At 31.6% G+C, this 13,872-nt stretch overlaps 1 protein-coding gene across 1 annotated transcript in view; it reads left to right on the forward strand.

Annotated features, from left to right (window-relative positions):
• The first annotated feature begins 1,456 nt into the window (after window positions 1–1,456).
• Window positions 1,457–13,872, forward strand: part of LOC118182956 (dnaJ homolog subfamily C member 9) — a 28,500-nt gene continuing 16,084 nt past the window's right edge. The window contains exons 1-3 of the mRNA XM_035352339.2: window positions 1,457–1,614; window positions 7,297–7,449; window positions 10,584–10,700. Of these exons, the coding sequence (XP_035208230.1) occupies window positions 1,524–1,614; window positions 7,297–7,449; window positions 10,584–10,700 (361 nt within the window). The 5' untranslated portion in view covers window positions 1,457–1,523. The remainder of the gene's footprint in view (window positions 1,615–7,296; window positions 7,450–10,583; window positions 10,701–13,872) is intronic.

The raw sequence follows: 13,872 nt of genomic DNA on the forward strand, positions 1-13,872 counted from the left end.
TGTCCCTGGGCGGCACTGAAAACCCTTGCTACGACTCTGTTTTCATTTTAAAAATGCTGATTTCTTTGCTGAGAATTGCGTCTCCGTGGTCAGAGGCACTACTCCTTACTTCCTCTTTCAGAAGAAAAACCGCTATGAACCAACATCGACTCTACTACCTGTCGGTGGCTGTACTAGGTCTGTAGAAGAACATTTAGACCTCTTCTAAACGCTTTCACAAGTAGGTAGACCTTGCTGGGTGTACAGAACCGTGCCTACCTTTCAGAAACTTTTCAGCCTGAAGCTCAGTGTCATGCACACCGTAAGCATATTTCACAAGTGCCCATATGTGTAGCCACAGAGGGAGTGGCTCCTAGGATGGACCAATGGGCATCCAGTAACATTTTTGTCATGTCACCTAACCTTTCGCGTACTTTAAGATTTAAGCAAGATGGTTGAAAATATTCTGCCACGCAATTTTCTGTACAAAATAATTAAAGCATCGTGGAGTTCTGAAAATTTGCATTGCAAAATTAGATCAAATATAAGCAATTGGGAAGATTTCACCAGTTGAAAGAATTTGAAATAAATACAAACAAATGTTGGATATTAACCAAAAATATCCATGTAAAATATTAATTAAGTGGTAAATAAGATGAAGAAAGAAATATGTGAGAAAAATATTTACACCATATATATACGTAAATAGAAGTCAGCACCTTTTTTTGCAGTCTATATGAAAAAGATGTCCTATAATAAAGCCAACGCAGAATTTTATTCAAAGTGAACTTTACTAATTTGCATTCGTATACATTTAGTGTGTTAAATTTCACATTTAATAACTGTTCACTCTTAAATGTACTGTCTACACAAGAAATACTCATCAAACAGAATAAATTTACCTTATTCACAATAAATATATTCAATTTATTCACATATAACTTTTAATGTTAACAATGGATATAATCAGATCATGCACAATATATATTTTGAATCCTACACTTTAAACATCAAAAGAATACAACCACTGAAATAAGAAAACACTAGGTTCATTATAATTGTTCCAGTCCTTCTCAGCTTAATTAAAAAAACTATACACTTGAATTCTCTTAATCCACAGGTGTTAGTAAATGCATAATATTCGAGGCTAACTGTAGCTGGAGTCATTTTCTTGATGTAAAGAGCGATAATACGCCGTGAACATCAATCCAAATATTAATGCGTGATAAAAATCGCGAAAGTGAAATGTCAGCGATTAATTAAACTCATAAAACGAAAGCACCACGAGATTTTCTAGTATAACGCCATACATTTATAACTGCGAAACAAAAGCAAATTAAAACAAAAACAATATACGCTCACATGAACTAAGATTTAGCGTCACAAGAGCAATCGAAGCTCATTGGTCCATTTTCGAAGCCCCTCCCTCAGTGGCTACGCTGATGTGCGCTTGTGAAATATGCACACCGTAACCGTAATTTGCTGTTTACGGCGGGCTTAATTTAGTTTCGGTGTGGGGAAACGGTCAGTCTTTGTCGCGAAATATGGGTTTAATTGATGATTGTCAAGTTTATTTTGGAACAAATTGCTTATACAGTGTTCTTTTGGTTGACAAAAGCGCTTCTGAAGATGAATGTAAGTACTAGTTGAAATTATTTTGCAATTTTAGTATTTAAACTTACAAGTAGAGAATTTTGTAATCAAAAATAAGTTCTAAAAATTAGTATACGTGTTTTTCATACTGTTACAGACTAATAAGAAATCTGTGGCAGTAGCTATTAACATTGATAATATATTTTAGTTGCTAGTTTGAATAAATGTAATAAGGAAAGTTACTCTGATCAGAAAATAATACTTCATGTGAAACGGAAAATGTCTGAATTCCTATTACAGAGTCTTATTGAATTTTGTACCCTTTTGGTGATTAACAAATAAATCATTCGTAGGTGCAAATTAAAAAGAGATGAATATATTTAGATTTCTGTTAGTGTCTGAAGTTTGTTGATTGCTTTCATTACAGTGTTTTGTTACAGGAAAAGGGAAAGCTAGCTTATTCATTAAATGTATGATGCGAGTAGTTAAAATATTTCTGTATACAAGAATCTGGCCTTAAATAAGTAATAAATAGTACTGAATTTACGAAGATTAAGTATTATATGTATAGGAGCAATTAGGAGTTTTTTTTAGTTATGACCAATAATTTTGTAAGTAGATATATAATTTTTTTATAAGCGAAAAACTTTTTGTGTCATATATTTCAATAAGTTTTAAAATCACATGGCTTTAATCTTTATGTTCAAAATAAACAGCAAATAACTTTATCATTTTTTTCTTTCTTTTTTTTTTTTCTTTTTTCTTTTTTTCTTTTTTCTTTTTTTTTTTTTTAAATTGAGCTATAAAATTTTATATTTATATTTTTTTTGGATAGTTTTGTAAAGTTTAAAACTAGAGGTCACTAAATAATTTGGAGTAAGTTGTCAATACACCATTTCTTCAAAATTAATCAATATAATATTTCTGAAGCTTACCAGAGGAAAGTTCATATTTGCATCTTATTCTATTGAAATTAAACCATTAAACACATGCATTCATTTGAGAATCATTTGTATATGGAAGTTTAAATATATATCCCCATTATATGGAAAAAATTGATGTAAACTTGCTGTGTAAACCAGAGAAAATATTTTCTGTATTTAGATTAAAACCAACTTGTAATTTTCTGTGAATTTGTAGATTTGTATCTAACTTTTATAGATTTGTATCCCGTTTTATTTTTTTTTCCTGTCATTTTTTTCCATGGATCCTTAGAACATGAATCTGAATATAAATATTTTTTACTGTATGCAGAATGCTTTAAAAATGTTACAATGCTTAGGTATACTAAAATTTGTATTAAAAAATCTTAAGGACTGAAAATGCTGCCATGTCAATAAGCCATGAAAGGTGAATAAGAATGCGAGGCTAGATTACTTTTAATGTAAATCACCTTAAAAGGTATGCTGATAGCTGGAGGTGTCAGGTATAATGTTTTCACTGTAAAAGTATAGTTTAGGCGATTTCACGGTAAAAGTATAGTTTAGGCCCTTGGCGATTTTTGGCAGTACATGGATACCGATTTTGTGCAATTCTTTGACTCGTTATTTTGGCTTGCGAAGCGGCGATTTTTGCACCAAAAATCGGCGCTACACAAAGCCAAAATACAATTGCACAAACTATCCATATACACATCGACTTATTTTCACTTAAAAAAAAAACCCCGAATTGCACGAAAATGGCATTGCGCACTCCTTTGACTTTATCCATGTACACGTCGACCTATTTTCACTTAAAAAAAATCCATAATTGCACAAACTTGCATTGCCCACTCCCTTTACTTTGTCCATGTACACACCGATATACTTTCAATTAAAAAGTCAAAGGAGCACTAAATTCTACAATATAGGCAAACAAAAAATACATAATCTCAATAAAATACATTTTAAACCAAACAATAAAATAACATAAAAAAGGAAAAACATGTTATACGTTTAAGCACTACCAAAAGCAAGTATTCACTTACCATGACTTTCGAGTTCGCTTCGTACACCCAGAGCCACATAAAAATCAAAATGTCAATCATACTCAAATGACTTTTTTCAAACCAGGTACTCTTTCTGATCGAACGCTTCACATAGTGACCATTTGAACCTTTCTTCCTACAAACCCATTCAAATCCATCTAAACGGTTTTAACACACACCACAAAAACACTTACAAAACACCCCATGATTCAAAATTTCCCAGAATCATGCATCCGATTACGTCACATTAGGGTTTCCATAACATTCAACTACTCAGGCTACCATAAATGAAACAACAACTTGGCGATAAATCAAACAACTTCTCCATAATACAAGGGGTACTTTAAAGTCTACTCTACCCTATTTTCACTTGTTTATTTGAAATTATTTCAGTATCTGGACTTATTTCAGTGCATATGCTTACAGTTTATTGACTTTAATGACTGGAAAAAAAATTCTGGGCAAGACTCTACATTATTATAAATCTTGGTAAAAATATATTTCAGAATACCCATTTGCAAAAATTTTCGATTTTTTTGGCGCCATTCCTCTTTGCGTCCAATGTCCTTCCCAGTAAAATGGCATCCAAAACATAATGCAGTAAAACATAGTTAAAACAAAAAATATATAATCTCAGTTAACTGCATTTTAAATCAAACTAGGAAATAACATAAGAATGGAAATACATGTTATGTAATCTATGCAATACAAAAAGGAAATATTGACTTACTGCATTTAAAAATTTCTGTTCCTTTGGTATGTGGAATATGCAGAATTCCTTAACAGCATCCAAAAACTATTTAAAATTATATAAACTAGAATCTGTATACTGCTGTCGCCACATAAATTCACAAAAGTAAAAATGAAAAGTATTCTCCGTACTGCTGGACTGTCAGTGGCGTTTCTCTCGAAAATCCTTTTTTATTACACACCACATACCTTCCATAGTGTTGATATAAGCTCCTGTTTCCAAAGCATTAAATCTCGCTGCATAATTTGCTGAGAGGTGAATGAAGCCATTTAAATTTTCATTTACACATCGTTCTATAAATGTTTTCTTTCCCAATCATTGTAAAGTATACATAAACTTCAGGTTAATCATACCACGAGCAGGCACTGTATGGTGTAAAACACAAAATAAACAATCTACTTCCTAATCAACATCCAACACAAATAAGCCCTTACATATATTTTCCCATCAGCCAAATTCACCACAATCACTCAACCAATCCTGTCATATTAGGGTTTTCATAACATTCAGCTACTCAGGTTACCATAAATGAAACAACAACTTGGCAATAATCCAAGGGGTATCTTAAAATATAGATAGACTAACCTAAATCTTTATCTTGATTGAAAACACACCAATGTCCGATATGATTTTCTTTAAATATTTTAGATACACATTACATTGATCTTTTAGGAATGAGTTTCGAGTGCAGTAACAGAAGAATGTAGGCCTTTTTTTCTTTTCTTTTGATGACATATCATTATTTTGATGAGACTGGGATGAAAATCTCAAATTTGACATTTTTATACATTTACCTATTTTACTTCAAGGTGCAGAAATAAGAAATTTTGGTTTATACTTTTTTGATAAAATGCTGGTTTTATGTTGAATAGTATGATGTTTCAAATCTGAAGGTTGACTGATTTTTTTAATCAGTCAACCATCAGATTTTAATCCTACATAGGGCAGGGATGATTTTTTTTCGTAGTGTCACTGTGGTATGAGGACACTTAAAATATGAATAGCCTCAGAATCTAAATAGTTCTCTCAGAAGCTGGTTGCTGAAGGAATAGGGTATGAGCTTCTTTGATTCCATCCTCTAAGGCAGTGATCTCAAACTGGTAACTAACAGACCACATCCAGGTCTCAAAATAATTGTGTACAGCTCATAAATACATTTTCTGTAAATTGGCATTATTATAACAAGATTTTGAAGAAAATGTTTAAGATTTTCATTATTTGCAATCCAGTTGTACTTTCCTGTTATAAGGACAGGATTCAGAAATGTATTTGTATGTACATATTTATGTGTGTGCATACATACATTTCTGAATCCCGTCCCGATAATAGAAAAGTACTTATATTTTCTTTATCATTAAAATTATATGTGAGTAATGTCTCAGAAAATCTACAAACACAGCAAATTATTTACTTTGTAATAAAAATCTTATTTAAAGATTTCATAAATTTTTTTTAATCAAAAGACAGATACCCTCAGATACAATTTTTGCATTCAGAATAATCACCTTGTTTGGGAGTACATTTATTTGTAAGCAGTTTTTTCCCACAGTTAAAAATTAGTAAGTCTGAGAACCAAATTCACTAATGAGCATTTATAATTCACGATGACGTAATCTCTAGTAATTTTTCTCAAAAGTTAGAATTTTAATCGAAATGCCCATGAGGTGTCATAACTAACAGTTTTAAGAAATAAAGAAGTTGATGATTACTCACTTAATTCAACTATAATGTATTTTTTCTATATATATGTAGGGTTATCCGATTGAAGAGCATGAAATAGGTATAAACTAATCTCTTTATTTATGAATTTACTAAAGATGGAATGAAAAGATGATAAAAGGTGAAATGAACATTGTAGCTGGTAACAGATGAAATTGACATAAGCATTCGTTAACCTCCCACAAATATTTGAAAGTCCATAACAGATTCCGCATAATACTGAATAATTCTCGCTCACTACCAGTCTCTAACAGTCCTCGAAGATCCAACCATTGTCATGATTGGACTTGCACGTAAACCTCGAGAGACTATATCTACTCACCTCAATGGCTAACTATGGTCAAGTATTGTCGCTTGGACCCAGAACCAAAGCCTCGAAGGAACCCGTCTGTTCCTGACCAAGTCTGAGTGTCGTCTCCACAACTCCACTGTTCTGCGAGCTGCGTTGGCATCAGATGATATTAAACCTTGCTGGCTATTCGCTGACTATATCCCACATATATGAAAGAAAATTTTAATAAATAAAAGAAAATAGTTTGCCCTTTTTTATAGTTTCAACTTTTATTCCCTTGGAAAGTTTTGTTATATATTTTTAGTTTAAATATTTAGTGATTAATTCAATGTGTTAAAATTATTTGAATTAAATGTCAGTCTGAAAATTTAATCTTTAGATGTTGATACATTTGGAATTACAAAGCCAACAGAAATTTCTTGCAGATACAAACCTTTAGATTTCAATCAGAAAATAAGTATAAATTAAATTTTTTCTTTGCATAATTATTATTATTGTTTATGTATATTGTCATAAATATTTGGGGTACTTTCCATTATGTTCTTTCCATACATTTTGGCAGTACTATAGTAATAATATATGTGTGTATTTCATTGTTCTTGTTTATGCCCATATACACATAATCCTCAGGTGATGCCACTTCTGTAAAAATTGATTATTAGTGTTATTTTTTAATCATTAATATAAAAAACTAATTGGTTTTTTTTTTTTTTTTTTTTTTTTTAACAGATAATGAAAAATACTAACTTATACTAACTTTTACTTAATATATATATATATGATGTAAATACGTAAAAAAGCAAATTTAAAATAATTTAAAAAATGTGCAAACACACATATATATATGATGTAAACAATAAACATATTTTCCATTAATTATTTTTAGGCACAAAATGTTATTAAAAAGTGCTTTTTCTATTTTTGTCGTCTTCACATTTATTGCTTGTTATAGCTTGTTTATAGTTCATATTCATGTATTTATGTTCCTTATCTTAGTGAAGAAAGCATACAGAAAAGCATCCTTGCTCCTGCATCCCGATAAAGCAGATGATAGTGAAAAGGAGACTGCTACAAGGAAATTTCAAACTGTGTCCAAAATTTACAGTATTTTATCAGATCCTGAGAAGCGAGTTACTTATGATGAGACAGGTAAATAAATTTATTATTAAGTATTGATATATCTTGCTGGAGTAAAATTTTTTAAAGTTTGTAACGATGAGTGCAACATAAGACTTTTAGCTCTTAGTGTATTGTATGAAAATAAACATTTCTTCACTTTTGTAAATTATAATTTTCTGTTTTTTTTTCTTCCATATGCATGTATGTATATTTCCCCCTAATAATCATGAGTGTATATATTCGTTTTTCTCATTTAAATGCAACAAACATTATTTCAGATTATCTTGCATATATATATGAGACAAAAACAAACTTAGAAGTAATGGCGAGCAGAATTTTGATGGCGTAGATGTGTTCATCCATAATGAATAGGAAATTGGAGGTGAAGGCAGATTAAATATTCATTTTTTATTTCAGCACACATGTGCAGCCACAATCAAGTTGGCACATTAATCGTGCCTATTCCAAAAAGCTTACATTTTAGATAATTTTGCAGTAATAAAGGAGGAACAGACAGACTGCAGTCCAGCCAGGCCAAAGTGTAGGAAGCAAGTGCATTATGTTCGGATTGAAATCTTAATTCAGACTGAGTTAGTTTTGGTTATCAATGCATCTTGATTGGATAGTTAATATTGCTGTAAAATTATTATTGGCTGTCTGAGTTTTAGTTCCATTTACATCATCAGAATTACATAAGTATCATATGACATGGATTAATCTAGAAATGACGCAGTGCAGAAAGAGTTTACTATTTTTAGAATTGAGAAGGGAAATTTACGTTGCTAATTTAATCTTTTACATATTCTTTATATTTCTTACACACACACGCACACATGTATATATATATAATGTTGTATGATCTTAAATTCATTTAGTGTGAAAACAAGTTACTACTAATTGCGCAATTGCTGCAAAGTTAGTTAATAATAATTTATTTTCTAAACATATATGCAAGGTGGGACACAGGAAAAAAAAAGACTAAGTGTGTAGCTTAAAAACAGAGTGGAGTTGTCAAAAACTGTTTGGTGACATCATGGCACACATCTCCTCTATACATGCAGCCAGTTTTGACTTAACCGACCAAGCCAGTGGGGAATACACCGTCATTGAGTGAACACGTGCAACTGTATTCTGCCCGGAAAATGCCTTATGTAAAATCCGAACAATGAATCAACATCAAGTTTCATGGGAAACTTAGGAAATCAGCCACAGAGGAAACATTTCAAATGTTAACCGAGGCTTATGGAGGTTAAACTTTGCCTCATGCATGTGTGTTTGAACAGTTTTCAGTTTGAAGTGCTTTTCAGGATAAGGGACAGTGTGGAAGATGATGAACGTGCTGGCACCCAGCACGTTCATCATGACTGAATGGGTTTCCAGTGGTCAGACTGTTAATCAAAACTACTACATTGAAGTACTAAAAAGACTTCGTGAAAAAATTAGGAAAAAAAAAAAACTCATAGTTGTGGAGCGATGGATAGCTGTTGCACCAGAACTATGCACCCGCTCACACGGCCCTATCTGTCAAGCAGTTTCTGGCCATCAAAAACATTACTGTGATGGGGCTTCCCCCTTATTCACCTGATTTGGCTTTATGCGACTTTTTTTTAATTTCTTAAAGTTAAAACTTGCTTAAAAGGAACCCATTTTAGCTCAGCTGAAGAGGTCCAGGCAGAAACAGAAAATCTCCTGAAAGGCCTTCCAAAAACCTTGTTCCAGAACTGTTGCCAGCAATGGCATTACCGAATGCAGAAGTGTTTGAATGCTGAAGGGAACTACTTTGAAGGTGATAATGTCACGGAGAACTGATTGTGTAAGTACCGTCAAAAGTCGTTAATCCGGACTCGTCGGGACTTTGGCGATTCTGGATTTTTCCGGATTATAGATCATGAGTTTAAATTTGGTAAGATGGCATGCAGGAATTATAAAATTAAAAATATGAAATCATAATTTATGAAATAAAGAACAATTATGATCTAAAGGATGTCAAAATTTACAAAAAAAAAAAAAAAAAAAAAAGCTTTATATTTATTTGTTTACTTTATTAAACATTTCTTTCAATGTAAGTTGTTTAAGTTGCTTCGTTCTTTATGTGATAATGCATTCTCTTTAATTCTATAAACAGACATAATTTCATGTTCGGTTACAAAGTTTCGCTGTTCAAGTCCTGTAATTGCTGTGTCGAGAATACCGACTAACTTGTCAATCAAAATTTTTTCGTTTTCAATAACCTCTGTTACTTTCTTCGCTATCAGAAGCGAATTATAATGTCGAGGAATTTGATTTAAATCATATCAAAGACAGAGTACATCGAGATGAAATACTGCATTTAGTAAGGAATTATAAGCCAAATAAAATAAAAACATCTGCCCTGAAGATAAGGATAGTGCTGACAGGTCAACCTCCAATTCATTGCGCCCTGTGGTGTTAAAGATAAACAAAGTTTAGATAAACAAACATTAATGTTTAGATAAACAAAGGATATGCCTTTATCCATTTTTTGCAGCAATTCCACTTTTTGTTTAATGGACTTCGAAACATACTTTTGCTTTGTAGATCATTTACATATTAGTAAATATATATCAGAAATTCTATTTGACATAATCGAAAGTTCAAGCTTACTTTTATAAAATTGCTCTAACAGTCTGCAAAAAATAATAAGCCGAATCCAATTCGAAGATTAAGGTACAACGCAATCTGCAACATTAACTGAATTAGATAATTTTAGCTTAGCTTATACCGTCCGTTATACATCAAATGTGCATTCGTAAAAGTATTTTGCGCATACACACATGCATATTCGCAGCCGTAAAGGTCGTACGCGTATGCATCAACGCCACGCATGCACAGAAAGTTTGTAGCTTTGAGGTCCGGATTATGGGTGTCCGAATTAATGACTTTACTGTGATTTATTGGACCAGCCTTTTTTTTTTTTTTTTTTTTTGTGTGTGTGTGTGTCACACCTTATACTTTTTAATATCCTTCATAATTAAAATAAATGTGAAATTAAGTATTTTTTTAAGGTAAATATTGTAGGAAATTAAAATAAACATGAGATTGTTTTTAAGGATGTGTCCTGCATTTATTTTTAGTAAACGTTTTTATATATTTTTGGTATTTATAGAAATAAATCATATTTAGCTCAAAAATTTGAATTTTCATAGGTTGTATTGATGATGAAAATGCTTTTGAACCTGATAAAGATTGGCAGAGCTACTGGAGGTTATTATTTCCAAAAATAACAGAAGAACAAATTGATAATTTTTTGAAGACTTACAAAGGTAATGAATGATTCTTAAATATTTAAGATATTTTGATAAAATGAAGTTAAGACAGTAATTTTATACTTATGTTTATTGAAAAAGAAATAAGTTTATGTTTCAAATTAATTTTTATTTAAAATGAAACAAAACTGACACAAAAACTGTTATATATTTTAAAATCCAATATTTGGGTTTTTAATAAAATTAATGTATTGGGGTTTTATATTCAACTCATCATGAAATGAATTATTTACTTCCAGAAAAATGGTCTGAATCATACAGGAGGGATATAAAATAAAATATAAAGCAATGAGTGTTATTAAAAGACTATATTCAAAAAGGCCAAATTGACAAAAAACATGAAAAATACTATAAATCGTAATTTTTCATAAATCTTTATTTTTAATAATTTTTTTATTTTAGGTCATCTGCTAGTTTCCGGGGTTTTTCAGATTGAAATACCACTTCTTATTATTTTGTTACTGCTAATAAGGAGTGATCTTGATCAAAGCAGATGTATAAATATGGTCCATTCTGATTAACCTTACATAATTCAGTACTTGTATTAGCACAATCATCTTGATGAATTTTACAGAAGAATGATGACTTATAATTGTAAAAAATTATTTGCTGCATATTATTACAATAGTTTTTTACCTTTTTATCTAGGTATTTGTCTAAGATAAAAGAATCACTAAACCAATTTACAAGCATGCACTTTTTCCCTTTGTATTCATGGAAATTTTGTGGTGATGACTTTAAGAATAGGTTCAAAGCATTTGTTTTCTTTAGCGATTTTGTGGTAAAATACTATAATTCTGCAGTTTTAATGCAGTTCTTTCCAGTGCAGGCAAATCCCACGAGCTCATATTTTAAAATTAAATAAAAAGAAAAAATATCAGGATATGTCTACTAAGGATTATGATTTGCCTTTCTAATGCAACAAAAAGAATGCATATGCCAGAATTTGACTAATTTTAAAACTGTGGCAATTTTTACTAAGGTGGCTGCAATAATATGCAAATATTCATAATACTAGTTATGTTATTAAGTACTTTTTGTTCTAGTTTAGTACTAAAAACAAAGATCATTTTCATCATATTATTCTTGTTTATTTTGAAAAGAAAAAAATATGAAGCTGACTACTCATAAAATTTGTGCTGTATATGAAAACTGTTTCAGATGACACAGTTGGAAGATGGTTTGAGAAGTTTAAGCTTGGAAATTTCAGTCTTGAAGAAGATGTATACTCTGGATGACCATCCTCTGTAAACAAGAACCTATTAAAAGAAGCTGTCACTGAAAATAAAATCCACATTGTACAGCTTAGGGACTGTCAGACAGACTAAATATTTTCAAAATTACAGTATGTGATAATTTCAAGAAGATTGGTTATGTAAGCCTCTATAATGTACGAGTACCCCATAAGTTAATAGAATATGCTTGCTTGAGCTTTAAATGCTATTCTTTACTGGGAGAAAAAAGCTTTTTAGAAATGATTTATTTCTGGAGACATGGATACTATACAACCAGTGTTACAAGATAAAAATCATGGGATAATCCAAACGAACCCCTTTATGGGGAGACTATATTGCAAAAAAAGTAATGCTTTGTTGTGTAGTGGGATTGCAAAGAAATTTCATACTATGAATTGTTGCTGCAAAATTAGACAATAAATCAGAATAATACTGTTCCCAAATGGCAGTCTTAAATGCAGGAATTAGAGCAAAGTGACCTGACCAATTGTCAAGATTTTTTTTTTATCATAACTACGCTTGGCTCTACATTTCAATGAATATCAGGCAAAGGCTTTTGAGTATGGATGGGATGTTTCGTCTCCCCTCCCATATTCATCAGACCTTGTTTCCTCATATTTTTATTTCTTTAAAATTCTCTGAATGGCCTGAAGTTAATTTCTTTAGAGACTGTTAAATGGCATTTCTTTATGGAGAAACGTAATGATTTTTTTTAAAAAGATCACTTCTTTATTGATAAAAATAATTTTCCTGCTGGAGAGGTGAGAAAAATTAATTGAATAAAATGGTGCTTACATGATGTAGTGTCGCTTTAGTTCCGTCAAGTTTCTAATTAAATTTAGTTAAAGCGGAATGGCAACACCTTCTAGTCTCCACGAAGAACGAAATAAACAAACTTCGGGTCTCTGTCACGCGATTCTATGTGCATGTAAAATGTAAATAAATCTTATGAATAAGAATCTATAACTTTGTAAGGAATAAAATATTGGTTCCATTGGAGTCAGAGAAGTGTTATTTTCTTACATTTGCATACCAGACACTTCACTGGTGTATCCCGGCGTGATCGAATTCTACAATGGCTGACAAAGACGAAACCGAAATTAAAGCAACAACTGCATCTGTTGCCAAGGTAAGCGTTAAAGTTCCTCCTTTTGGAAGCCAGATCCTAAAATATGGTTTATTCAACTAGAAGCACAATTTAGAAATGCAAAAATTAGTGCAGATCAAACAAAATATGATTATGTTATAAGTTCCATTGAACCCGATATTTTGTCACAGGTATCTGATATTTTGCTAAGTCCACCACAAGATAATAAATATGAGGCAATTAAAAATAGACTAATTTCATTATATGCTGATTCAGAGACTCAAAAAACCCAAAAATTACTGGGTGAATTAGAACCTGGGGACAAAAAGCCATCTCAATTGCTATGTGAGATGCGTAATTTGGCGGGCGATAAAGTAACAGATACTTTCCTAAAAACATTGTGGCTACAAGGTTACTCGTTAATATGCGTAGCATTATATCTGTTAGTAGTGAAGATTTGTCAAAAGTGGCTACAATGGCCGATAAGATTTGGGAATTAAACCCTGTTACTCCCCAAATAGCTGCTGCATCATCCATAACGGTAAAAACGGAAGTGATTGAAAGTTTACAAAAACAGGTTAGTGAACTTAGCTTACAAGTTTCTGCTTTAAACAAGCAACGCCACAGTCGTCCCTATTGTCGTAACCGATCCAAATCACGAGATAGGAGTTAGAGTGGTAACAGATCTAGTGATATTTGTTACTATCACAAAAAATTTGGTGATAAGTCATTTAAGTGTAAACAACCCTGTAACTACTCATCAACATCACAGACAAATGGTCCAGAAAACCAGCTCCCCGTCTCTCATTGACGATGGAGATGACAAAGAATCGGCTACCCAATTTTT

The sequence above is a fragment of the Stegodyphus dumicola genome, chromosome 3, assembly GCF_044657685.1.
Source record: "Stegodyphus dumicola isolate Sdum_Otavi_A_Nest chromosome 3, ASM4465768v1".
NCBI lineage: Eukaryota > Metazoa > Arthropoda > Arachnida > Araneae > Eresidae > Stegodyphus > Stegodyphus dumicola.